The sequence below is a fragment of the Anastrepha obliqua genome, chromosome 2 (assembly GCF_027943255.1).
Source record: "Anastrepha obliqua isolate idAnaObli1 chromosome 2, idAnaObli1_1.0, whole genome shotgun sequence".
In the NCBI taxonomy this organism is placed as follows: domain Eukaryota; kingdom Metazoa; phylum Arthropoda; class Insecta; order Diptera; family Tephritidae; genus Anastrepha; species Anastrepha obliqua.
Genome location: NC_072893.1, coordinates 22727942 through 22755224, shown reverse-complemented (window position 1 = coordinate 22755224; position 27283 = coordinate 22727942). Strand labels below are relative to the sequence as shown.

At 37.1% G+C, this 27283-nt stretch overlaps 1 protein-coding gene across 1 annotated transcript in view; it reads right to left on the bottom strand.

Moving 5' to 3' along the window:
* Positions 1–493: 493 nt before the first annotated feature.
* The window catches only part of LOC129238905 (tyrosine aminotransferase), a 41518-nt gene continuing 14728 nt past the window's right edge, over positions 494–27283 (bottom strand). The window contains exons 2-4 of the mRNA XM_054874133.1: positions 4853–5364; positions 4500–4793; positions 494–1180 (exon numbers count right to left, since the gene is read on the bottom strand). Of these exons, the coding sequence (XP_054730108.1) occupies positions 854–1180; positions 4500–4793; positions 4853–5364 (1133 nt within the window). The 3' untranslated portion in view covers positions 494–853. The remainder of the gene's footprint in view (positions 1181–4499; positions 4794–4852; positions 5365–27283) is intronic.

Below are 27283 nucleotides of genomic sequence, written 5' to 3'. Positions count from 1 at the left end.
TAATTAGGATTATTTCAGTGGAAATACTCAACCACTTTAACAACAACAACAGCAACATTACTCAGCAAAAAGCAGAACGAAATATACCTTGAAGTTACAAGAAAAAAACCGGTTCTTTTCTTCTGACCCAGACTGTATGAGTTAGGCCCGGGATTTCTGTGTTACATCGGGCGCGGCGTGTAATCCATCAGCATCGACTTTTTCTTTAATTTATCTCAATATCGCGATATTTATGGAACGTTTTGCATTCGCCAACATCTGTACTCGTGTACATAACTTTCCTGCCACGTTAGGTTGTGCGCAACATCCGTTATATGTACGTGTCAATTTTGTTACCTTAACGAGCGATTATCCCACAATTTGCATACCTCGATGTTTATTCATAAAGAGTTGTTTTGCTAAGTAAACATTTATTGTAAATCCAAATTTGCATTCGACTTGAACCTTAAGCCTACTTTACTGTGTTGTGTCACTGATTGATTAAAATATTGAATAAACGCAAAATAGTAGTGGCATTTATACAATAATCAGGCCAATAATTTTATTATGCTTGAAACAACAATGTACACGTTGATTATTTAAAATCTATTTAGTTATATACACCGATATATATTTCTAATTAATATAACTCTAAAATCTCTACTCACTACAAATGCACTTCTGATTTATCTTTTCTTATTTTTTGTTTTCACAAAGGCATTCAAGTTTTGTGCACTGCACTTTTTACAATCCCTGATTTTGTATTGCATGCGTATGCATATATATGTATTTATGTATGTATGTTCTTTATATTTGTAATATGTCTATCCTGTCAGTTCACGTACTCGTCTCACATGCCACGCCTACTACAGCTTCAGTCCAAAAGTCCATTTTCAATGATGCCATTGCCATTCTTATAGTTGGCCTTACAAAATTCTGCCATACGCGTGCACGCCTCCTGCATCATGTGTCCCGGAACTGTCAAAACTATGCGCACGAAATTCGGATAATCAAAGCAAGAGCCAGGCAGACAAAAGACGCTTTGCTCATTCACCAGTTCCTCTACGAAGTGGGTATCTGACTTGAATGTGGGGAAATGTTCGACATCTATGCCAACCATCATGTACATGGCGCCTTCGGGCATTGTTGGATTAAGGCCGGGCACTTCCTTTAAGATGGAGAACGCCAAGCGTGCGTTAGCCTACAAATAGAGAAAAAGAAAGAGAGTGTGAGAGAGAGAAAGAGGGAGCTGATCACTTAAGTAATGCGGTGAAGAGAGTAAAATAGCCTAGAACGGGGCGGCGTTGATCCGGATTACCGGCGCAGTTAATTCTGAATAATTTAATAATAATTTGGAATCGGCTTGAAACTGTAGGTTCCTCCATTTTGTGGAACCACATCAAGACGCACACCACAAATAGGAAGAGGAGCTCGGCCAAACACCAAAAAATGGTGTACGCGCCAATTATATATATATACATATAAGCCGTTAATAGTGAAAATAATATCAGTCAAATAACCACCACGACCACGCTTACAGGACAATGTCCTTTTCATGAAATTTTCCATAGCCGAATTGCAAAGTGGCTGCCTTATGTCCTCGATAGCCTCACGAATTCCATCTTTGAGGTCTTGAATCGACCCTGGACTGTTGGCGTAGACCTCCTCTTTCATGTGGCTCCAAAAAACAGGTCACAAGGTGTTAAATCACAAAATCTCTGTGGTCAATTGTGATCACCTCTTCGAGAGATAACACGGTCCGGAAACTTTTCCCGTAAAATATCAATGGTTTCGTTGCTTGTGTGGCACGTAGCGCCGTCTTGTTGAAAATAAACGTTGCCCAGATCGTTTGTTTTGTATTGCGAAGAGAACTGACATCAGACTTGTCAAAATCGCGAAAAACAAAGCAACTGTTTTTTAATGGCGTCACCTTAGATACTCAATTCGTCTTAATTTTCTGTAATAAATCCGCCTTGAATCAACTGTTGAGCTGACACAATTGCAGATTTTTGTTTACAAACAAGTTTTTCTTTTTGTTTATGAGGTTAGGGGTAGTCAGAATTTTCTTAAAATATAATATCTTTAAATTATTGTATGAAAATTTGAAGTGAATCCGACAAATATTTTTCGAGTTGTTCAATAATTAACAAAGGGCGCTCGGGCTCTGCGGTTGGATAGCAAAACTTTAAATGCGTTTTTCTCAAAACTATGTTTTTTGAACTGGTGATCACTGCAACTTAAAAACCGCTTGGTGGGTTTCAATAAAATTTATGCTGCTTGATCGAAGGGTTTTTTTCAAAAATTTCGATTTTTTTACCAATTAATTGCCGGTTATTTTCTCGAACATCTGAAAAAATATTTCCTGAGGCCGCCATATTGTTAATTTCGAAAACCAAAAAAAGCTGCGATCAGGCACAAGATTATCTATTAATGAAACTAATTTCTTTTGTCCGATTGATTTTAGATGAATCTCCAAGGACTTGTGATGATCACCGCAAGGGACTTCTGGAGAAACGGGCTCCACGCAGACAGCGATAAGTTTTACAATTATTAATTTTTTTTTTAATTTTGCCAAAGTCAAGTCGAGACATGATGTATTAATGCTGCTATGTTTTTATTTTTGTAAAATAAAGCAATTGACTAGCAAAAAAAAAATTATATATTAGAAAATCATGATTTTTTTCGTGTCTCTGACTACCCCCAACCACTTATATTAACCTAATCTTACTTTTTTATTTTTATTTAGAAATTTTCGCTACTTTGACATTCTATTCTTAGTCATATTTAAGGCGCATTCATTAAAGGTGGTGGCACTAGACCAACAACAATGTTCTGTACGTTTAATTGTCAAAGTAAAGTATTGTTTTATTTGTTTGCTAGAAATAATCTGCCCTATCACACAATCCCATAATGTTGGGGGAGGCGGAAGGTGAAAGAAGTAGATCGAATATGAAAATTCAACGAAAAACATTAAGGGACGCAAGCAATCCGCTCGATGTCGAGGACACAATGTAAGTATAGGAATAACTTCATAACTTCATAGGTTAACTTTATTTTATGAAACAGGTTTACTAAAAATTACCGCTTGAATAAGGCGGCGTTTTTGTACGTCTTAAGTGTCCTAGATGGAAATGCACGCTCAATGAGGTCGTGCTCCATCTCTTCGCTCCAGCGTTTGTCTTCCGTATTACGTTTTTTTGCGGAGGGTGGGTACCAGCATGGAGTGGGAAAGGATTTTGACATTCCCATGGCTCAATCCACATTTTGTGGCGTATTAAAAGACGTGTTACACACTCTTCAATGTCACCTATGTCCTCAGTGGGTGAATCTTGATTTAAGCAACGAAGAAAAAAGACAAGCAAAGATGGACTTTTATCAAAAATATGGATTTCCTGGTGCGATTTTATGTGTAGACGGAACACACATTAAAATTGTTGCGCCAGCTAAGGACAAATTCCTGTATTTTAATCGGAAAGGGTACTATAGCATCAATGCTATGATTGTAAGTCTTGAAAAAACTGATATTTCAAATATCTTTCTAATTTTTTATTTATTGCAGATATGCGATAATAAAATGAGAATTCGCTACGTGAATGCGCAGTATCACCCACAACAGGAAGCGCCGAAGGAAACTACAATAAAATACATGCAAAAGCCAGAAATACTATAGAAAGGACCATAGGCGTATTTAAGAACCGATTCAGATGCCTTCTGGGTGCTCGTGAGCTTTATTACGAACCCATGAAGGTTTGCCAAATAGTGAACGTTGCCGCAGCATTGCGCAATATTTGTATCCATTATCGCGTGGTTGATGATTTTTCAGAAAATGTTGCAGAAAACCATTTTAATCAAACGTATGAACCTTCTCCTTCAACATATACTGATGCAGCTATTCGGATAAGGGAATCTATATCTTCAACATTAACACGACTATATCTTCAACATTAACACGACTTTGTACCTGTAAAAATCAAATAAAAGTTCATATACTTAAAAAATTCCTTTTTGTTTATAGTTTAGTTATTATAGGACTTACATTTTACAGCTTTCTTATTTTTCTCCTTTTAAATTTTCTTTTTATTACTACTTCTAATTTTTGTCCGTTAGTCTAACCTTGTCGTAGAAAAATTGTACGAAACGGTAAGATTTGACGTTACGAGTGTATTCAGTGAATGCTACTCTACGAATTTCGAATGTGCGTTCGGAGCTATTCGAATTGTATGATTACAATTTCTTAGTTTCTACGAAAAACAGTCTACGACGGATTCTATGATAGGGCTGAATGAATTCGCCTTGTTTCATTCTGAACTGACAGCTACATGAACACTACGAAAGAAAAAAAAAACAACTCAGCTGATTTACCAACACCACCTTTAATAAATGCTCCTTGGTTATATTACGCAGCTCATCTGAGCATACGTCATGGGCACACATCACGTTACGCCTTTGCCATCCTGCATTCTATCAATCTCGCTTAAGCAATATTTCATTTTAAATCCATCGCAACTTGGTTAACTTACGTGGATGATATTGATCACACCATCGAAGAAACTCTTTGGTGTCTTCTCCAAAATATGCGGCAAAGCTCCTTGTACGATTGTATTGGAACCTAAAATGCGGCCACACATGTTCTTCAAGCCTGAGATGGCATCACTCAAACGGCCTTCACGATCGTGTACGATTATCCAGCCTGTACGCCAGCCGGGCACAAGGAAGCGCTTTGTGGTGCCGCTGCACGTGAGCACCGGTACATTCTTAGACAAGCTACTAATAGCAATAAATTTCGAGCCCGGAAACACCAAATGCTCGTAAATCTGTAAGATGGGTGTATTACAATTTATGTACAATTAAAAGATTTCAATGCCACACTCACCTCATCCGCTATTACGGGCAAATAGTGTCGTTCGCATATGCCCAGTAAATCTTCCAAATGCTTTTGACTGAATACGCTACCACATGGATTACTGGGATTGTTGATTAGCAGCGCTGCTGTCTTGTCATCAATCAAACTTTCTAGCTGACGCAAATCGGCTTCCCACCGGCGTTCCGGCAACAAATCGTAGTAACGTATCTCTATGTCCAACCCGTCGGCCAGCGTTTTGTATAGACAGAAGCCGGGACGCGGTACGAGCAGGTTTTGTCCACTATCGCAAAGCACGAGTATGCAATATTCCAATGCCGATGAGCAGCCGCTGCATATTAAAATATTATCGGGATGTATCTCGTCAACACTCTGATGGGCGCTGTATTTGGCGATAGCACGACGCGCTTCTTCGTGACCCTGTGAGTGTGCGTAGCCGTTATACTTACCACTTCCAATGGCTTTCTGCACGGCCTTTACGGTTTCGTCGTCGGCGCGTAGGTTGCCGAACGTTGTTGGATCGCCTTTAATAGAAAGATAAACAATAAAATACAGGTGAAAATAATTGCTTGATATTTTAATTAGTTTTACACAACTCAATTATAGAAAGCAATTTATTTAAATGTATACAATGTTGTGTCAACCGCATACCATTAAGAAAATTAAATGGATCATTTTTTTAAACGATTCGATCTTACCACACCCTTTAACTTATGTACATATAAGCAATGCAAATTCACTAAAAAGGAAAAGAGGCCCTGCTAGTTTTCTTCTATAATGATTTTATAAAAAAAAAATACACACACATGCACATACATACATATGTGTACATACATATGTATATGTATTTCATTACTTGCCTGTTTATGCGTGCAAAAAACAAACTTAAATGCGCAAAAACCATTCGGACCTAACAGCATCGAAAAACCTGTTATCTCATATCGGCATATTAATTTATTCAAATCATTCTAATGTGGTTTATTTTATATGAATATATGCATACGAGTATACTGTTATTGGCACCCTAAAACAAACTAGTATCGCCCAATGGGTGAAATCGGCAAAGTAATCAAAATTTGCAAATAGCCATAGCCAGAAATATCAGAACTATTCAAAATATAAATGCGAAGACAAATCTTTCTCTTAAATTAACCCTTAGAGTACGGATTAGTACTCTTTAGTTTTTCTTAAATAACTCCGTAAATAATTTCTTTTTCTCTTTACGTAGTCGAGTTTTATTTTAAATCCTGTATAAAAACTTATTAGTGACATTCTATTAATAATTTACTTATAATTATAAGATTTTCGTTTGGGGGACCCAAGTTACCCCACTTGGTACCTTACGCTACAGGTTTCGTTTTTTTTAGGGCCAAAAATAGAAAACCGGACAAAAAATTTATTCCAGCAACAGGTAGAAGACTATTTGGATGACAGAAGTTACAGTGAGGAGGATCCTTGTGATACAGAAGCAGATTGTAACAGTGACAATCGTAATTTTATACCTGATATTTATGCGAGTGAAACCAGCGAAACGGAAGACGAGACTGAGGTTCTCGGCAATCGGTTCTACGTTACCGGAACGGCAAGGATTTACTATACATATATCTGGCCAAGGACTGTCACTCCAGCTGTACAATCCGTACATGTATGGGGAATGTTTTTGCTGCTCCAACAACAAGATTGAGGAACTTGAACAACAAGCAGAAGATACTCTTTCGGATATTGATATTAGCGAAGATGATGTTGCGTTTCCTTTGGATACAGAATATTACACTGCCAAATCTGGTCGAGTTTAGTCATCGAAGCCATTTCCACATACACGTAGGTAATCAGAATTGGCCACCGAGATCTTGTGATTTAACACCTTGTGACTTTTTTCTTTGGGGCCACGTGAAAGAGAAGGTCTAGAGCCAAGGGTCGATTCAAGACCTCAAAGATGGAATTCGTGAGGCTAGAAGAGGAAATACATAGGGCAGCCACTTTGCAATTCGGTTATAGAAAATTTCATGAAAAGGTCGCGTACGCGTGGTCGTGGTGGTCATTTGCGTTATTTGCCTGAGGTTATTTTCCACTATTAACGGCATGCCTTCCTCTTTATAATGAAATAAACATCCGATCATTTGTATTAAAAAATAGCACTTTTTTCTTTGAATATCAAAATAACATCTCTGATTGGAAACCCCTTTATTATGGACTTTAGTGACACTGAATAAAGAATTTAGTGATATGGATGGAGATGGAGTTGACGCAATGAATTATTATATTTACTTTAAAATTGAGTTCCTTAGTTTAATTATTAATTATAATAATAAGTTTATTTTATGACAAAACATGTAATGTTTGAAAGTGCATAGTATTTTATTTGTTTATTAAAAATAATGCTGTAAATTTAATTAAATAATCGTTTTTTAATTTACTAAAAGTCTTTGTAATGTTAATATGCCAACTTATCGGGAACTTTGGTGACCCCACTCCGTCCATTATGTTATAAAAGACTCCGTACTCTAAGGGTTAAAAACTCAAGAGTGTAAATTGTGCTCGAGATCTTTTTCTGAGAAATGTATTTTATGCTCATTTCAAATGATAGTGGCAAGGCGCATACCACCCTAAATAGATTCGCCTTGGATAATGGAGATGCATTAGGTCTGTTCATGCGAAAATTATCCAGTAACTTGCCAGTAACCTAATTTCTGAGAATTGTCTCTCAAAGAGGTTAGATTAAGTTAGGTTTGGCATAGAGACGGCGATGCCACTTAGACCACGAAATGGGTCCGTTGTGAGCCGCAGGCGCTGGGCTGAAATTGAAATTTGAAAAGGTCGAGCCAAGGAGCATCAGGAGATTTGGTGGCTCCTAAAACACTCAGGCTAAAAAGCCCATTGTATTTAGAGCTCTGGAAAGAGGGTAGATAGTCAAGGAGGGAAGGAGAAAAGTATCAGAGAAAGAGATAGGAAAGAATAGAGACAGATACAGAGGTGGTTAGTCGTGTGACAATTTTCCAGATTCTTTGGCAAATCTGTAAATATCCTCTAGTTTTAGAGAACGAATATTACTCATTCTCACGACATCGGAACCCAAAATTCGTAGTCTTGCTCTAGCAAAGGAAGGACACTCACAGATAAAGTGCTCAGTGCTATCCGCCGTCTCCTAGCACGACAGGCACATTGGGTCCTCAATGATTCCAATGGCGGTCATATGCCGACCCCATGGGATGTGTCCTGTAATAATACCGACCATCAACCGAACCTCTTTCCTCCCAAGTTTTAGTGGAAAGTTTGACAGTTTTCTGATCGGACTTGTCACAAAACACTTTGCAGTTCTGCAGCGTTCTAGATTGGACCATCGCTCTTTATGTAGATTACCTACATAATGGCTGATCCAATTCATGATTCCTGCGGAACTGATTCTCATTATTGGCTCTGGCCCTTGTGGGGGAACCGCTGATCCACGGTTGGCCAATTCATCAGCAATTTCGTTTGCTTAGAACACCGGAGTGTCCTGGAACCCATATAAGTACAAGCCTGTTTTGTCTTGCGACAGAATTAAGCATCTTCTTACATTCTTGAACAATCTTTGAGGTTTGCTTTGCGTTCTCCAGGGCCTTCAGTGCAGCCTGACTGTGACTGAAAACTCAAATCTGTTTCCCGCTCCATCTCCTCTCGATTATTCATTCGGCTACTTTTAGGATGGCAAAAACTTCCGTTTGGAAAACAGTTGCCATTTCTTCCCTAGCATAGTTATACTTATTACTATCGTTTAAGTACCATTCAGCTCCAGATCCTATTTCATTCTTGGACCCATCGGTAAAGAAAATATCCGTTAAACCTCCCTGAACGCATTCTGGATTGATCCATTGCTCACGCACGGGGCTGGGCTACATTTCCCTTTCCATAATGAAACACCCTGAGCTTTTGACAAGCGTGAAAGGTTGCTGATACCTCAAGTGTATAGATTATGTATATTCATTAAGAATTAGGATCTTAAATATCAGTTCCTGCATCTGGCCAGTGCCGGGCATGTGCAAGAAAAGGTGTTGAAAAACACTACAGTGATCCGGTAGTTTAAAGGATTCACTTATAGGAAGCTCTTCGCAATAAATCCCTGATCCCACACAGATGTCCATTTTAGATCCGTCCGTGTAGATCTTAAGGGGTGTGTTGGGTGATGGATCTTCTTCAAGCCATTACAGCCTGGAAGGGATTTTCATTAAGAAATTCCTTTCGAAGCAGAGAATGGGAGGGTGGCAATCACAATCACTGGGTATAACCGTATAGGATTCTAAGATGGTGAATGTCCATGTGTGACAGCCTTCCATTGTGAGCTCGCTTTGAGTCTTAAAGCAGAATAGATCTAGGGGTGGCAGATATAATATCATATCCAAAGCCATGGATGGCGTAATTTTCATGACGGCACATTTTGCTAATTCCGCTGATCTCTGCACCTTATTCAATAAATTAGAATAGGTTTTTTTCTGCATGGCACACCACCAGACAACATTTCCATATAGAAGACTGGGTCTGACGACAGCAGAATAAAGCCAATGCCTATGAAGCCTCAGGTTTATTTCTCCAGGTCTTACCTAAAGCACTCTTACAGGCATAAAAAGCTAAAACGATCCTAGTTAACTCTTTCCTAAGATGTTTGACTTCCAAGTCGATTTCCTATCTATGTTTAGTCCCAAGTACATGGTTTCTTCTGAAATGACAAGAGCTTCCTCCTTGAGTATAATTGGACTTAGCTGAGGGATTCAATGTTTCCTAGTGAACGATATGAGTTGTGTTTTGCCTGGGTTGACTCCTAGATCACACTTTTCTGCCCGCCCAGAAAGTATTTCTATTGCATTTTGTATTAGGTCTCTTAAGATCTCTTAGATACAAATTTACTAGAGACAGCAATAAAAACATCATCGGCGTAAGCTATCGCCTTACAAACCAGCGATTCTCCTCTCAAAGAGAATAATATAAAAAAAGTACACGAACATGAAACCAGTATCAATTTACAAAGTTTACGAACAGGTGTGTAAATTGTTCGTGAAAAAAATCACAAAATGTAAACAAATTTTCAGCTGAGCTACCTCGTATTAAATTGAAAAAAAAAAAACTGAAGCAAATAAAATGCGAAATAATGAGCTTAGCATCACATTTTATTTTATCCACAATAATTTGTTCCCTTTCATCATAACTGTACATTTTTTTTCAATCCATTTCTTTATTGCGATCTGTTTTTTAAACATTAGAAATTTTTTTACTCAAATCCATTTAATTTATTTAAGAGAAAAAAAAGAGCAATAATGGTGGCTTATGGCTACAGAACGCTCTCAAGAGACGCAATAGGCGTTATCGCGGGCAAACTACCAGCTGACATTCAGGCAAAGGAATTGAGCCGTCTCTACGCCAGGCGACGGGCTAAGCCGTCATTAGAAGAAAATGATGAATATAGACTGCATCCGATAGAAGAATGGCAAAGCAGATGGGATTCGTCAACTAACGGACATTGGACTCATAGGCTTATCTCAAATATTAAGCAATGGGTGACCAGGAAACACGGAGACTCACTCAAATACTGAGTGGCCACGGTTGTTTTTCGGAGTACCTCCATCGGTTTAAACTGGAAGACACCCCGTTCAGCCGAAACTGCAACAACGCGATAGAAAGTGCGGAGCACGCATTCTTCTACTGCGATCGTTTCAGAGAGGAGCGCTTAACGCTTGAAGTACTTCAGGATAGACAGCTGTGCCCGGAAAATCTAATCACCAAGATGATCGCATCAAATACTTGCTGAAATGCAGCACAAAATTTTGCAACAATGATAGGGCTATATCTTCAACGCGCAGAGTGACAACGCAACATGCAGCGAAGAATTCAGCAGCAGCTTTTGACTGGAGGTGGACTGCCTACGAACTGACGACGAATCACAGACGCCTGAGCTTGGTGCTCACGACGGTTTCAGACTACGACATGTCGGTAATCCTTAGGACACCTTTTCCGTCCATTCTATTTGCTGCAGAACCACTTATGAAGTGGAAGCATCCATTGCTACTATCTATAGCGTACACGCTCCATGTAAGAGGAACCTGGACGCAGGAACCTGTTGTGTCAATTGACATAAACGCGGCTCCACCTTGACGAAATGTTACCACGACCCCAGGGTGAAATTCAGCCGACAAGGAGGGTTGTTATAGTGTTAGTGGGAGCATGCCCCACATACCACTGGTGCGACGGCACCTTTGATGATGCTTCCGACATTTTGATTTTAACCTTCTTAAACAAAAAAGCATAAAACACAAAAGATACCTTCAATGTTTTCGATTTATATTTCGAAAACTGCAGCAACGGTGACTGGAGGCTGCGATTCAGATGCACACAACACTACATCATTGGCCGATTCCTGTTTAATACACTATATGACTTCAAATAGACTTTAAAAATTTTATTAAAATATATTTGCTTACGTTCTCCATTTTAATCACAATTTCCATTTAAATTTAGAGCTTTGACTCTATTCGCAAATTTGAATTCGTGTTTATTTGTGCTTTACGATCGGCTGCTTTTCTTACTTGCAAATTCCCACAAGTACAAATGTATCCAGTAAAAACCTGCAACTTCCCCCTTAATATGAAATTCCATTTTGCTCTCTCACTTTCCCCTACTTTGCAAGTTTTCTGGGTACATGAACTTGATAATTTGTAACAATTGTGACAAATTGTTTGCTTCTTAACCCTGCATGCCCACTGTTAGTAATTTCGACTAACATCACTGCTTTTTACATTTGTAATTTCTTTTTCTCTCATTGTATCAATTTCATTTTTAACGTTGAGAGAGTTTATTCAGTTGCAAAGCTGCTCCTGATCAGTACGGATTTGTTGTTTGGCTCGCTTAAGTGGTATGTATGTATTTGTAGAAACTGCGTAGTCGAAACGACTAACATTGGGTTTAGTGCAACTTTTTTAGCATTGAAAATGAGGCCGACTAAAATTTGTGGGGAAGAAATTGAAAAAATTTTGGCTATGTCGGATGAGGATGAAGAAGTATTTCCGAAAGCGAATTCGAAACGAATTTACTAGAAGAGGGTATGAATTCTTCGGAGGATGATTCTTCGGACAATTCGAAGGACTGGACTGAAGAACCACTGCCTCAGGCGCCGTAGGATAATATAATACCATTTTCCAAAAGATTTTTGCGTGGTAAAAATAAATATAAATGGGCGACAACTAAAGGAAAACGGCGTCGGTCTGCAATTAACATAGTGCATCATGCTAGAGGTTCAACAGGAACAGCAAAGAATGTTACGGATTGCGCTGAAGTGTTTAAATTATTTATCACTGATGAAATTTTAAGTATTATAGTTCATTACACCAACATCGAAATTGAAAAAAGGAATGAAGATTTTCCAACTGAAAAGCCTGTGAACAAAACAAAACTTGAAGCACTGAATGGTATCTTAATATTGAGCGCTATTATGAAAGATAACCATTTGACCTCTCGTGAGCTATTTAATAAAGAATATTGTGGAACTAGGTATATCTCAACAATGAGTCGCTCGCGATTTAGCTTTTTGGTCTCGTGTTTGCGGTTTGACGATAGATCTGAAAGAGTTTGGCATCTTAACGATAGATTCGCTGCTACAAGAGAGGTATGGGATAAATTTACTCAAAAATGTTGGGACAACTTCAAGCCTGGTCTCTATCTTACTGTTGATGAGCAGCTTTTAGCATTTCGAGGAAGATGTTTGTTCCGAATGTACATCCCAAATAAACCAGCTAAATATGGACTGAAAATTATAATGCTTTGTGACAGTGCAACTTCTTATGTAGTAGATGCAATGCCATATTTGGGGAAAGGTACTACCAGTGACAAAGTTCCTCTTGGTGAGTATTACGTTAAAGAAATAACCAAAAGTGTGCACGGTACCAATCGGAATTTTACAATGGATAATTGGTTCACGTCCATTCCGCTGGCTAAATCTCTACTACAGCAGCCATATAATCTCACATTAGTCGGTACATTACGCTCAAATAAAGCCGGAATTCCAGAGGAAATGAAATAAAAAAAAGGAAAACTAAGACAGCTATGTTTTGCTATGACAACGTGTTAACACTGCTTTCATACAAAGCCAAACCCAATAAAATTGTGTACTTGCTGTCTTCTTGTGACGAAGAGGGAACAATTAATGTATCAAGTGGTAAGCCGAATTTAGTTGAGTTTTATAATAAAAGCAAGGGCGGCGTTGACACTCTTGATCAAATGTGTAGTGTTATGTCGTGCTCAAGGAAAACGAAGAGATGGCCAATGTACATGTTCTATGGCATATTTAATATCGCATTTGTTAATAGTTATTATAAAACGAAACCTCTTTCACGTCGGGAATTCATGAAAAAACTTCAGATTCATTCAGATCTAGTTAAACCGCACATGGCAGAACGCCTAAAGAATCCTAACATGCACTCAGAATTACAGCAGAATATCCGAGATATTTTATTCATGCCAGTTGAGGAGGCAAGTGTTGAGAATGTACCCTCAAAAAAGAAAAACAAAAGAAAAATTTGTTCTATCTGTCCTTACAAAAAACACCGAATGACGAAGAGTGTATGCTCAAAATGCATGAAACATGTATAGTATGTGATGAGCACAAGGTCGAGATTTGTGCCTATTGTGCAAAACTTTAATGTACAATTAACATTTTTTATCAACTTTATATTTAATGAAATTACTTAAACTTTATAATGGCAGGAAGCCTGGTTATTTTTTATGTTCTTTTTAATTTATTTTTAATTTTTTCTCAACATTATGTGTTGAGCAATAAATAAATGTTAAGCTTTCAAGCTAAAAGTTGAGACTTGTGCCTAATGTACAAAACTTTTATTTTGAACTCTTCTTATGCTTAAATAATATAAAATAATTCTTTAACTTTATATCGGCAGTGAAATGTTTTTTAATTTTAAGGTTTTTTAATTTTTAATTTTTTTTTTTTGTAACACTAAGTAAAATATCTAAGACTGAAGAGTAACAAAATGTGATAATAATAAAAATAAATGAAAAACAGAAACAATTGAAAATGTTGTTTTACTTTTGAATAAAGAAAGGAATAATATTTTAATTTTTCAGTAACTTTTAAAAATTATGAGCATAGGTAGTTCTGCAGCATCGATATTTTGAGTATGTTAGTCGAATCGACTAACATTGGCAACAACGTACAAAAAATCAAGTTGGGCATGCAGGGTTAAACATACCCATTATCATCAAGTTATCTTCCGATAGAGGTCAATTATGCATAAAATCTAAATCGATGAAAGATTGTTTTTTGTTTTTTTTATGCTCAGCCCATTGAAAGAAATAAAGACGAAAACGTCATGATTGATCCAAGCGGGCATTGTACGATAATTTCAATCTTTCTGCATTCCATTAAGATGTTGGAAATAATTTCAATATTCAACGAAGTGTCGTTATGTGGAAAATAGTGCAAGCGCTCGATTAAATAAAACCAATTAAAACGACACTTTCAAGTAATTTCCGTAGAAAATTAATAAGATCGATTAGAAATTACAAAATGTATGTATGTACTACTGTATAATGAATTTCACAACGAGTTTACATGAATTTTTTTCTTCTGAGAACGCAGATATTAAGTTCCCCTTTAATAGAGATCAATTACAGGTAAGGAAAATTGCATCTAAATTGAAGAAATATTTTCAAGGCGAATTTATATAAGGTGGTAGCTGTAGTACAAAAACAAAAAGGGCATGTAATTGTCAAAGTCAACTGATTACTTCTATAGCCTAGATGGCGTTAATCGGGATTAACGTCTTAATTCGGAATTATCTCGAGAATTAAGTGCAACTAATTCTCATAACATAATTTAAGCGATGGCAACATTGCCGGAAAATTAGAGGTTAAGGGGGAGCCTGGTTTATGAGGTCTAAAAATTGCATCTCTTTGCAATTTTTTTTTAAGGAAAAAATTAATTTAGCACTGCAAAGTTTTTTCTATCTTTTAATGAACATTTAAAAAGTATAAACAATTTTTGTACTGGTTAAAATAAGTTGAAATAAAAAATAGTTTAAAAAAACTAAAAAACACGCTTTTATTGCTAATCGAACTAAAAAGTAGAAAATAAATTTTAATGACAAAGAGACCTATAATGAAGTAATAGCACATCGAACGATCAGTCATAGTCAACTACCTCAGAACAGAATTATAACAAAAATTAAGATACAAATAGAATAATTCAAATTAGAGTTAAAAGCGTGGGATGCATTTTGCTTCACTTTCATAACCCTCTGTACATAGGTAGTTGCCAATAGAATGATTGTAATATTTACTATATCAAGCATCCCACGCTTTTAACTCTAATTTGAATTACTCTATTTGTATCTTAATTTTTGTTATAATTCTGTTCTGAGGTAGTTGACTATGACTGATCGTTCGATGTGCTCTTACTTCATTATAGGTCTCTTTGTCATTAAAATTTATTTTCTACTTTTTAGTTCGATTAGCAATAAAAGCGTGTTTTTTAGTTTTTTTTTAACTATTTTTTATTTTTAGTATATGTAGGGGTTTACGAGTAATATACTATTACACAACCGCACACTAAATACTAACCTCAATGGTGGTGTGGAAACTAAAAATTCCCAATTTTTGTTTAAAAAAATACCCAATTCATGTTTCTATCGGTATGGCAATATTGGCAAATGTTATAAAAAATGCACATTTTTCAGCGCTCTCACGAGAAAAAGAGTTTCCCATCTAGTCATCTAGTTTGTGTGTTCCGAGTCGATCAGATTTTTAGAAGTCAGTGAAAATTAAGCTCAAAGATTCCGTTACAGTCATTCATACATACAACCCGAGCTAATAAAAGTGTGTTAATAGGTCTATGAATAAGTTCGTGCGGTTTTTTTCGAAATTTGAATTTCGGATCATTCCCATGGCTTTTAAACGTTTGGAAATGGTTGATTGATCAACTCCCAAAGTTTTTGCAACCTCTTCTTGCGTTTGAGCCGGATCTTGATCGAGCAATTCCTCCAATTCGGTATCCATGAACTTTGGCGGCGCGGCCAAAATCACCACTTTTAAAGCGTGCAAGCCACTTCTGGCACGTTCGCTCAGCTAGAGCATGCTCACCATAAACTTCCACCAAGATACGATGACTTTCGGCTGCTTTTTTCTTCATATTAAAGAATTCCCCGCAAAAACACATTATTTGGCACGAAATTCGACATTTTCAAGTGTGGTAAAAATATTGTTGTTTACGCTTCAAATAAAAAACTTATACTGACGTTTGTGCCTTACGACAGTAGCTCTCCAATGAATGTTTGGAAATGTGGATCGATGGAATAATAATCAAGTTACGCCATCTGTTGTAAAACCGCACGAACTTATCCATATTAAAAAAATAAAATATTAACCCTGGCAATCCTAATAAGGATAATGGAAAATTTATCTCACATGTCTCACACTGCACTCGTTCTTCGTGACTATTTCGCCAAAAATTCCACGCATATTGTTCCGCAACCACCGTATTCGCCTGATTTGGCTCCGTGTGACTTCTGGCTATTCCCAAAACTCAAGAGACCACTACCGGAAATGGACTATTTGGCATGTTTCGGGGATTGGAAAACTCGTTGGCATAAGTGTATTTCATCGAGAGGGCATTATTTTGAAGGGGATGAAATTGATTTACAAGAATAAATGACGATTTTTCATTTTACAACCAAATTCACCTTACTTTTTGCCCACAGGTAAAAAAAGAAAATATTAATCCTGGCAATCCCAATAAGGATAATGGAAAATTTTTATCAAATTATTGCATTGTCATCGGTCCTTGATAGGTGTGCAAAATTTAAAGTCGATCAGATGTTTAGAAGCCAGTGAAAATTAAGCTCAAAGATTCCGTTACATACATACATACATACATGCATACATACATACATACATACATACATACATACATACATACATCCATACATACATACAACCCGTCTTAATAAAAGTGTGTTAAAAAATGTTTAACATAGAAATTAGTAGAGCGCTGCAACGCTGAAGTTTCCAACTGGCGTACAAGATACAGCTCGTAATTATTATCTAAAGCAAAAAATTCAAATGGATTTCTAATTATCATATTTTTTATTTTAGATGAACTAAGAAAACTGAGAGAAATTCCAAAATTTCAACTTTTTGGAGGTTTTAAAAAAAAAATGCCTTTCTATAAAAAAAAATTCACTTCAACTTGGTATAAAAATCTTGAAAAAAATTTTTTTATCTATTTTGTTAGTTCAAATAGAAGAGAATTTAATACTGAAGGGAACAAGCTATGATTCATTTCAAAAGGTTCATTAGTTTTTTTTCATTCATGTACGCCAATTCAAAGAAATCATAAAAATGAAAAGTCGAGAAAAGAAGATAAAGTTTGTACTATAGCTGTCCGGTCACAGCGTAACTTCCTAACGCTATTGATTTTTTTGACCTTATAAACCAGGCTACCCCATTAATATCTGTTGTGAAAGAAGAGTAATTAAACTTTTAAAGAGAAGAACAACAAAGACTAAAAACAATAATTGCAGCATTAAAATTCTGAAATAATATGATACGTACAACAGCATTAAGTATTTTATAGCTCTTTCGTTTTCTTTTTAAGTTTAAAATTTACCAATTTCAGCTGGCAACCAAGAAGAAACGTTCAACCTGGATGGAGTGGGACGAGGGAGTTTTCCACATTTCTCGTTCTCTTCTCGTTGTTATGGATGCAATCCCTGTTTGCACTAATACGTTCGAAATTACATTAATTGTTTTGATATTTCAGAGCAGTTTGAGAAATTGCAATTTAAGATTTTTTTTAATGAATAAATAATTATTTCTTAGTATCAGACCCGTATTTGTCGCCTGCGGTCCATCTTTTACTGACAAATCTTTTCAATAAACAAATCAGTTGTTTACTAATCCACGTAACTACCATCTGTCATACTACAATTTTTATCAGAATTAACTGCGCTGGTAATCCCGATTAAAGCCGCTGTCTATCTAGGCTGTTAGGCGAATTACTTGAGGAAAGAAAACTAGAAATAATAATTAATTGTTTCGCTTTTATTTTTTAAGAAAATTTAAAAGTCCCGTTATTGAACATTGAATTTGCATTATTAAAACGTGATACGAATGTATGTGAGGTGGCTAAGAGAAGTAAAAGCAGAGAGTAAAAATGGCAAAGATTTGTAAAACAAGTTAGTGAATGTTAGGTTAGGTCAATGTAAACAAGGAAGATAATAGTAATAAAAAGGTCGATAATAGAAAAAAAATACCAGTCTAACGGTTAGACGCGATAGAAGTGAAACCTTCCGTAAAACAAAATGAGAGAGAATGAGACGAAGGCAGCATTAGGAGCGGGATAATTATAGGTTCATTATAATATTGCTATAAAGTTCATATTTTATTCATCCTCAATGTTTTCAATTTCAACAAATGATATGAGTGGTTTGTGATAGCTAAAATATGATACAAATACTTTGGTTTCGATGTTGTCAACATATCTTTGAAATACCGTGTCAATTGTTGTTTTTTTCTGTCGATATTCACGACACTTTGTATGCTATACTACGGCCTAGCCTATGTACGTACATACATATTTGTGTTCTGAACTTCCAGCAAAACAATGCTTATTAATATACACATATGCATGTACATACAAGCGCACACACAGGGCATTCGCTTTATTCCTCAAAATGCGTATGTCGTCCAAAGCTAAAATTCTATGCCTAGCGACTACAAGAACAAAATGCATTAATAGGCGCAGGCGTAGCGGCCATCATCCTAGTTGCCATAGCGCTGAACAGTCGCGGCGGCGCCGAACAGTTTCAACTATGGTACTGTGCAACAAAAACTATCATCAAAAAATTGATTTATAAATTCGAGCTCATAGTTCTAAGAGCAAGTACTTTCATTCATAAAACGAGCCGCCCATATGCTAATTTTCTCGACAATTCGAAAATAGTCAATATTGGAATATTTCGCGTAGAATTATTTGCCAATATTCAATTTTTGTCAAGTCGAGTGCCCGCGGCTCCGTAAATATGTTTGCACCCATATGAGTATGTAAATATATGTTTCTAAATGCTCGACAACCGCAGCTACCTGTTCAAGGTTACTGTACATTAGGCCGGGCCGATTTGGGGGAAGGCAAAAAAATCGCCCATTGCTCTGTGAAAATCATATTCTAGGGATCAAAATAAGAAATTTTGCCGAAGGAACCATACCTCTAAAACGATTTCTGATGTCCCCCAATATGGGTCGAACTTTTTAGTTTCTTTTCTATAACTCACATTCATTCATTTACATATGTTCTGACTAAATAAATTTCTTAAGAGAAAAAATAGATAATATTATAAATAAATAAAAATAAAGAAAAAACATAGCCATTTAGCTGATTTTTTCATGTAAAGGCCAAAAATGGTGATATTTTGAAATTGGGGGACATCAGAATTCGTTTTAGAGGTATGGTTCCTTCGGCAAAGTTTCTTATTTTGATCCCTAGAATACGATTTTCATAGAGCAATGAGCGATTTTTAAATCGAGCCGCCCTACTGTACATGCAATGCTGTGCCTATGAATGCGCGCTGGATTTCTTGAGAAATTTTACCGTATGTTTTGCTGTGGCGAGGCACATATGTACATACACACAACTTATATACATATATCCGCATATATACATACATATATAAATTCACAAATTTAAATTTGCTTATGCCATCCTTCTGTGTGCCTGGTAATGAAGCATTTTCTATACATTTTCTATATATATATACGTATATCTTTTTTCTTCTTCTTTTTGGTGTCGCTTTTTCGTTTCATCGAGTCTCAAATCACTCCCAACGATTCTAAAGAAGTTTTCACTTCAAAAAGTGTAAACAAGAATCTACTTACATCAGCTCAACAGTCAAATTTTCTGTACCCACCAATGCTATAAAAGAAATAAACTCAGCTGCTCTAAAAATACCAGCTTATATGTAAGCAGAAAGAGTTCTATCGAATGAATACTTAGCATTTGTCAAACAGCAAACAAATCGTTGTTAAATAAAAGCAAATATAAAAACGCTATGAACTTACAAGGTGAAGTCCAAAATAAACAAGACTGAGCTAAAATAGAAATGACAGGAGCTTTGTTCTGATAACTTTGAGTTTATTTATTCAAAATAGTCCTCTCTGGCCTCGATACACTGTTTTGCGCGATCTAAAAGCTTTTCGAGAGAATGTTTCAGGTTATTGACCGGAATGTCCTTCAGGATGTCGGTACAAGCCTCTTGGATGGCCTCTACGGACGCACAACGGTTTCCTTTCATGGCCAAATGCAATTTTCCGAGTAGGTAGAAGTCACAGTGAGGCATATCAGGCGAATACGGTGAGTGATTTATGGTTAAATTCGATTTCAAGTCAAAAAGTCAGTGACAAGAGTGGATCGATGAGAAGGTGCAATATCATACAATAACCGCCAGCGAATACGATGCAACAAACGCTTCAAAACACGAAGATAGAAAAATACGTTGACGGTTTGGCCCGTTGGCACGAACTCCTTGTAGACAATTCCCATGGAATCGTAAAAACAAATGAGCATCGACGTTTCATCACCAGTTACAATGGTGTAAGGGACGTTCTCTTCTTTTCTCGCCTCCTTAATGATGTCTTTCGAATGTTGAATTCTGAGCAATTTTTGATCCTCAGTTAATTTGTGCGGAATGAAACGTGCACAGACCATATCGTTGTTTTTCTTTAAAGGAGACATTTTTTGTTTGTTTCAAGGCTCATTATACTTAAGTACCCAGTTGGTAGTACTTATTTTCCATGGAAGGTGATGCGGTCTAATGTACGTAGGTACATGTGTATGAATTATCATTCTGGCCACATGTGGATCAGAGGCGCTCGAGGGATCTTCTAAGGTTAATAAAATATCACCTCTTGCCCTTACAGGACACTGTCCGCGAAGTTTGTATGCTGTGCAACTCGGCATTACTTCAAGCCCTTTTTGAGTTAGCTGTGTGGAGGATGAGGTCGAGTTATCCGAGAGTCTTCTCCCGCGGAGCTTATAGTGGCTCTCATTTAATTGCTGCGTCAAAATGAAGCGGTTAACACAATCGCAACTCAGTCACCGTTGAGTCGCCATCCACAAATTTGCCCTCTCCCTTCCCTTCTGTCATATTATATTAGTTTCCTCCTCCTCATCACAAAGGACTAATTTGATTTATTCGTCCCAGTGTGCCATCTATCTTTTAACCTAAAAAAAAATAGAAAATAAATAATTGGCGCGTACACTTCTGTTAGGTGTTTGGCTGAGCTCCTCCTCCTATTTGTGGTGTGCGTCTTGGTGTTGTCCCACAAATGGAGGGACCTACAGTTTCAAGCCGACTCCGAAGGGCAGATATTTTTTTATTTTTTATGAGGAGCTTTTTCATGGCAGAAATACACTCGGAGGTTTGCCATTGCCTGCCGAGGGGCGACCGCTCTTAGAAAAATGTTTTTATTAATTTTGCTTTCACCGAGATTCGAACCAACGACCTCTCAGTGAATTCCGAATGGTGATCACGCACCAACCCATTCGGCTACGGCTACCCTATATTCGACTGGCGTTTTGCGAGACCAAAATTTTGATACCCACTGTGGACCTGAAACTTCAAATGATAGAAAAACTTTCTTCTAATAGCAATCGGCATGGGAGGCCATGGCAAACAAGAAATATTCTTTCACTTTATGGAATTAAAAATGCAAAGGAAAAAAATGTTCTCTTCACAAAAAACGGCCAAAATGACGTTTCGCTGGTTTAGTAAGAATGCAATCGAATTTATCACTCATTAGTACATTTTTAGTGCCTTCTTATTACACAACACTGTAGCACGAGCCGTCCGCATGGCATTTCGCTAATCAGCAGAAAATATGCCCTGTATTTGCATACACAAGCTTTCTATTGCTAAAATGTAACATCTGCTGACACTATATCCATCTGATTTTATGTATGTAAATGCCAGTGAAAAACTTGAAACTAACTGGTCCCGGTTCAGCGCATGCGCATTAGCGGTGACTTAGTAAGTATGCGCCGGTAGTTGCCTGGTAGGGAAAATCTGACTAATGAGTTACTAGTGATACACCACATTTCCGGTTGATTGAGATTCCCACTAGCTTCCATGTAGCGGTGAAATTATTTTCGAAAAGGCCATACATTTGTTGCTAAAGAATTTATATTTATGCCTACGAGAATCTAAACGGACCAACTATAAACCAAGAAATGAGAAACCTAGACACATTAAGGATGAAGCGGTATTATCAGTCATCCCCTTTAACCCATTTTCGGCAACTGGTCGATTTTTCGACCACCAACTTCGGACTCCAATATCTCAGAAACAAAATGTAAATTTATTGATCAGTTTTCACAAGTTTTAAATTTGGAATTTAGTTAATTTTTAGAGCATAATTTTTTAAGAAAAAAAGGTTTAGGGCAGATTTTTGTAAAAGAATGAAATTACCACTATTTTTACGTGTTTTTTGTGCAGATGAAAAAATAATGAAAAACAAAAAAAACAAACAATTGTTACTAATTTATTGTGAAGAGAAAAGATGAAATTAAGAGAATCAAAAAAGTAACATATCGATATTGCAATAATTTTTACTGTTTCATGGACGTAAACTTTAGTGGTCGAGAAATCGACCGCTGGCCAGGAACTGTCATGTAGGATAGAACGAAATCTAGCAATATTTTTTTCTTATTGAAAGAGATGGAAGTGAGTATCTTTGTGGTATAGGAAAGGTAGTACCCCTGCAGGGAAAATCACTACTAGTGAACGAAAATTCTAGTTCAGCACTCGTACCTTACCTCCAAAATCGAACCTGTCCTATATTGGATGGTACGGGACTATTAGAAAATACCTACAAATAGAACTAGTTCTCATTCGCCTAATATCGAACTAGGGCGGAACTATCCTAAAAGGGATGCAGCGGTGGAATGTTGGCATTCCGCTAAGATTGGAATATTGTACCTAACGGGGTACCATACTTTGCCACACAATGACCACTACTGGTCTGTTCGACCGGACATGGGGGTTCCAATTGTGAAGCAGGCTATGAGTCGTAATCGGTTTAAAAATATTAAGCAGTTTTTCCATCTCGCTGACAACACAAATTTAAACGCAGCGGACCGTTTTGCGAAGGTTCGTCCTATTACTGACGCTCTCAACAAAAAATTTATGCAGTTTGGAGTCTTTAGCCATAATCTCTCTATAGACGAACAGATGATTCCATACTTTGGACGCCACTCCTGCAAAATGTTTATCAAGGGAAAGCCAATTCGGTTTGGGTTTAAAACATGGTGCTTATGCGCTGAAAGTGGGTACTTATTTTCTAATTCATTGTACGGGGGAGCAGCAATCCCTCACGATAAAACTATTGGTCTAGGCGCACAAACAGTCTTAGACTTGCTTGCCAACGTATCTGACCCTGAGTGCCACATCATTTTCTTTGATAATTTTTTCTCTTCATACCATCTAATGTGCCTTCTGAACGAACGTCGATTTTTTGCAACTGGTACTATACGCGAAAATAGAATGGGCGATTCTCCTTTGAGAAATTTAAAAAAAGAAATACGAGGAACATTTGACCAACTACTTGATTATCAGCAAGAAATATTGACTGTTCGGTGGAATGATAATGCTGTTGTCAATGTTATAACTAATAACTCCACAGTCAGTCCAATTATTAGCACTAAAAGATATTGTCGGAAGAAAAAACAAACTATCACTATCCCGCAGCCAAAAGTTATTCAAGAGTATAATCATGGCATGGGTGGTGTGGATCTCCATGATAATGCGGTGGCAAATTATAGAATATGTATGAGAGGAAAAAAATGGTGGTGGCCAATATGGACATATGCTCTTGGTAACGCAATGGTCAATGCATGGAAACTTCATTGTATGATGGCAAAAATTGAAAAGATAAAACCACTGTCACAAATTGATTTTCAAAGTCACAACAGAATTATTGAATTACGACAAGGATGAGGACGAGTATGAAAACGAACATGGAGATGAAGGTCCATCGAACCTTCCTCGGATCAATGAAAGGGTACACGCCGTCATGAGAAGCATTGAAAACAAATTTCGGCGGTGTAAATTTTGCAAGAAACATACTATTTTTACTTGCAAAAAATGCAATATTCATTTACATACTAAATGTTTTGATGATTATCATAAAAATTTGTAAGCTGACTTTTCTATCAATAAAACAACAAAAAAATATTTGTATTTGAAATAAAATGAAATAAATTGACTTCGTGTGCTAAATTTTTTCATAAATGTTGTATTTATTTTTTAATATATTTGACGGTTTTTGGCCAGCGGTCGATTTTTCGACCAGTCCATATCTAAAACACCGATGGTCAGAATTTTATTTTTTTTTTAATTTTTCTTGATTATGGTCCTATAAGCACTGACTAAAAAGGAAATGGAAAAATTATGTCGAATTTTTGTAGCGGCCGAAGATGGGTTAAATATAATACTATGACTAGCATTTCAGAGAGACTATGACTAGCATGGAGAGACTTTCATAACAGACTTTCTGTTGATTGAAATAAATATTCCCGATAATGGTAAACAATTGTGATTTTTTATTAATACTTTATTGGTTTAAAAACTGTTGTTTTCCAGGACTCATTTATACCAATAATTTTCTAGAGAAAATTTTTACTAGACTCCCTATTACGAAAAGCAAAAGAATTTCTGAGATTCCATCAATCTCAATCTGCTGGAAGAACGCATTTGTTCAAATTTCATAAAGGCCTATCTTATCGAATATTCCAGGTAATGGACATACATATGTCTCCGGTGTCAGTGTAAGAAAAAACATTGCATTTCAGTATTGGCTTTCCGAGCTGTCGGGGGAATTTTGAAGAACGCTGCTGCTGACTATGTAACTTAGACTAATTAGCAAGGAACAATCCTTTAATGAATTGGAAGATCTCAGTACTGTGGAAATCAGGGATCTTATAAAATTTATAAAAAGTACACACTGCTGCGGTGGTGGTTTTAGGAGAGATAAAGATAAGGTCCCCACGCGGCATCACAATGGGCTATGCGCCTTAGTGTATCCCACAGTGGACAACCGCTTCAACCTAACCTAACCTATCTCGAGACCTTCTTGGCAGTTTCTGGCTTCATCTCATGAATGGCTCGGACGATATTCATTGGAAGAGTCCAAATCATTTCTGGATTAACCTCAAATTATCGATCGTTCATGGTAACCCCCAATACAGTAATATACCGGTGATTTGAAGGCGTGTATATGAGGTCTCGATTGCAGTAGTTGACATTCGTTTGAAGCGTAAATATCCTTTTTTATCTGACGTCAAAAATGTCTACGGTCATCTTGAAAAAACAGCATTTCCGCAAATTCATGCTTCATTATTACCTTCTAAAGCTGCAGATTTTCCAACGAACTGGAAGAGAGGGAAACGCTAGAGCACCTTCTATGTTCTTGCCCTGCGTTAGTTAGAACCAGATTGAAATGCTTAGAAGCTTTACAATATGAGAAGTTAGAATGCCTCTCGGGGTTAGACCTTCAGAGTTTACTTAGATACGCAAAAGACGCAGACGTATTACAAGACGTCAACTGCAAGGAAACGTAAAGGTAACACTACGAACCAATAGGTCTATGTGATGGTTTTCAGCCAGCCAGGTCAACCTAACCTATTACCTTTAAAAAAAAAATGCAGCTGAAAAGTGTCGTATCAATATTTACGGTAATCACGCTCCATTAAATACAACTTGTAAAGAGTGTTTCCGACGCTTCCAAAGTGGCAATTTCGACTTTAGTAATAAAGATCGTGAAGAGGCATAGAAAAAATTCGAAAATACTCAACCAAAACAATTATTGGATAAAGACGCATGTCGAACTTTTGATGATATGTCTAAAGAGTCGGTAAACGTTTGTGCGCGATGGGAATGGTCCAGAAAGCAGCTGGCTGAGTGCCACATCACTTGAAGGAGAGGGATAACGAGAGACGTTTGGTGAAAAATATTCATGCTTCAAAGGTAACGTTGTGCATCTGGTGGGATCAGCAGGGTGTCATCTATTATGAACTCTTTAAACCACCTAAAACCATCACTGACGATCGTTACCGACTGCAGCTAATGCGTTTGAATCGAGCTCTCAAAAAAAAAAAGGGCCGGAATGGGACGGTAGACATGACAAACTGATTTTGCTGCAAGACAACGCCAGGCCACATGTTGATAAATCGGTCCAGAAATATTTAGAGGAACTAAATTGAGAAATTTTGCCCCACCAGCGGTATTGCCAAGACATTGCACCTTCCGATTACCATCTGTTCCGATCAATGCAGTCAGCCCTTATTGTAGAGCGGTTCACTTCTTACGAGAGCGACGCAAACTGGCTCAATGAATGGATCAAGTCAAAAGAACTCGAATTTTTCGTCAGAGGAATTCGTATGCTGCCTGGAAGATGGAATAAAGTTGCAGCTTCCAATAGCACACTACTTCACATAATTTCATGTGTTATTTAATTGTTTGAATAATTCGTAACTTTGGCTAGGAAAGGACGGAAAGTGAGGGTATCAATAGTGAGGATATCAATAGATAAGTGAAGGTATCAAAATGGCGAACATTTTTAAGCACAAATTATAAATTCGGTTTGGTTTACGTGCACAAACAGAAAATAGAAAATGGAGTAAAAAAAGGTGAATCTTGACTGCGCCTAGATAGAAACATTTAAAAAAATTGCAAAGATAATAATAATTCAATCGTACAGATTCCTTCAGAGAAGGAAGAACCATTTTGCCTTTATAAGATAGTTTGAAGGTATTTTGAGCAAGAATAATAGAATACAAAATTGTAGCCATTAGAGAGGAGTGACACCACAGTGGTGCAGCTGCATGAGAGAAATATGAAAATGCGAACAAGAAGGCAAGAAGAAGAAGAAATTACACAAATGTGATGACACACTCACAGCGATTCTGTCAAATTTACAGAGAGCGAAATAGCAGTACGAGGATTTGTACTATGTATGTATGTATGTGGGAAGGATCTCTCCGAGCCGTTTGATACCGAAAGAGGTTTCAGACAGGGTGACTCGTTGTCGTGTGACTTCTTTAACCTAATATTGGAGAGGATCGTACGAGCCGCAGAACTTAATCGCTCAGGCACAATATTTTATAAGAGCGTACAATTGTGGGCGTATGCCGATTATAAAGAGGCAAAGCGAATGGGTCAGGTGGTGAACGAGGACAAAACGAAGTACCTCCTACCATCAAACAAACAGCGTCGACTGCCAAACACGCATATCGGCACCCACGTTACAAGTTGTAAAAGGCTTCGTATATTTAGGAACCAGCATTAACACCGATAACAATGTCAGTCTGGAGATCCAACGTAGAATCCCTCTTGCGAACAAGTGCTACTTTGGACTAAGTAG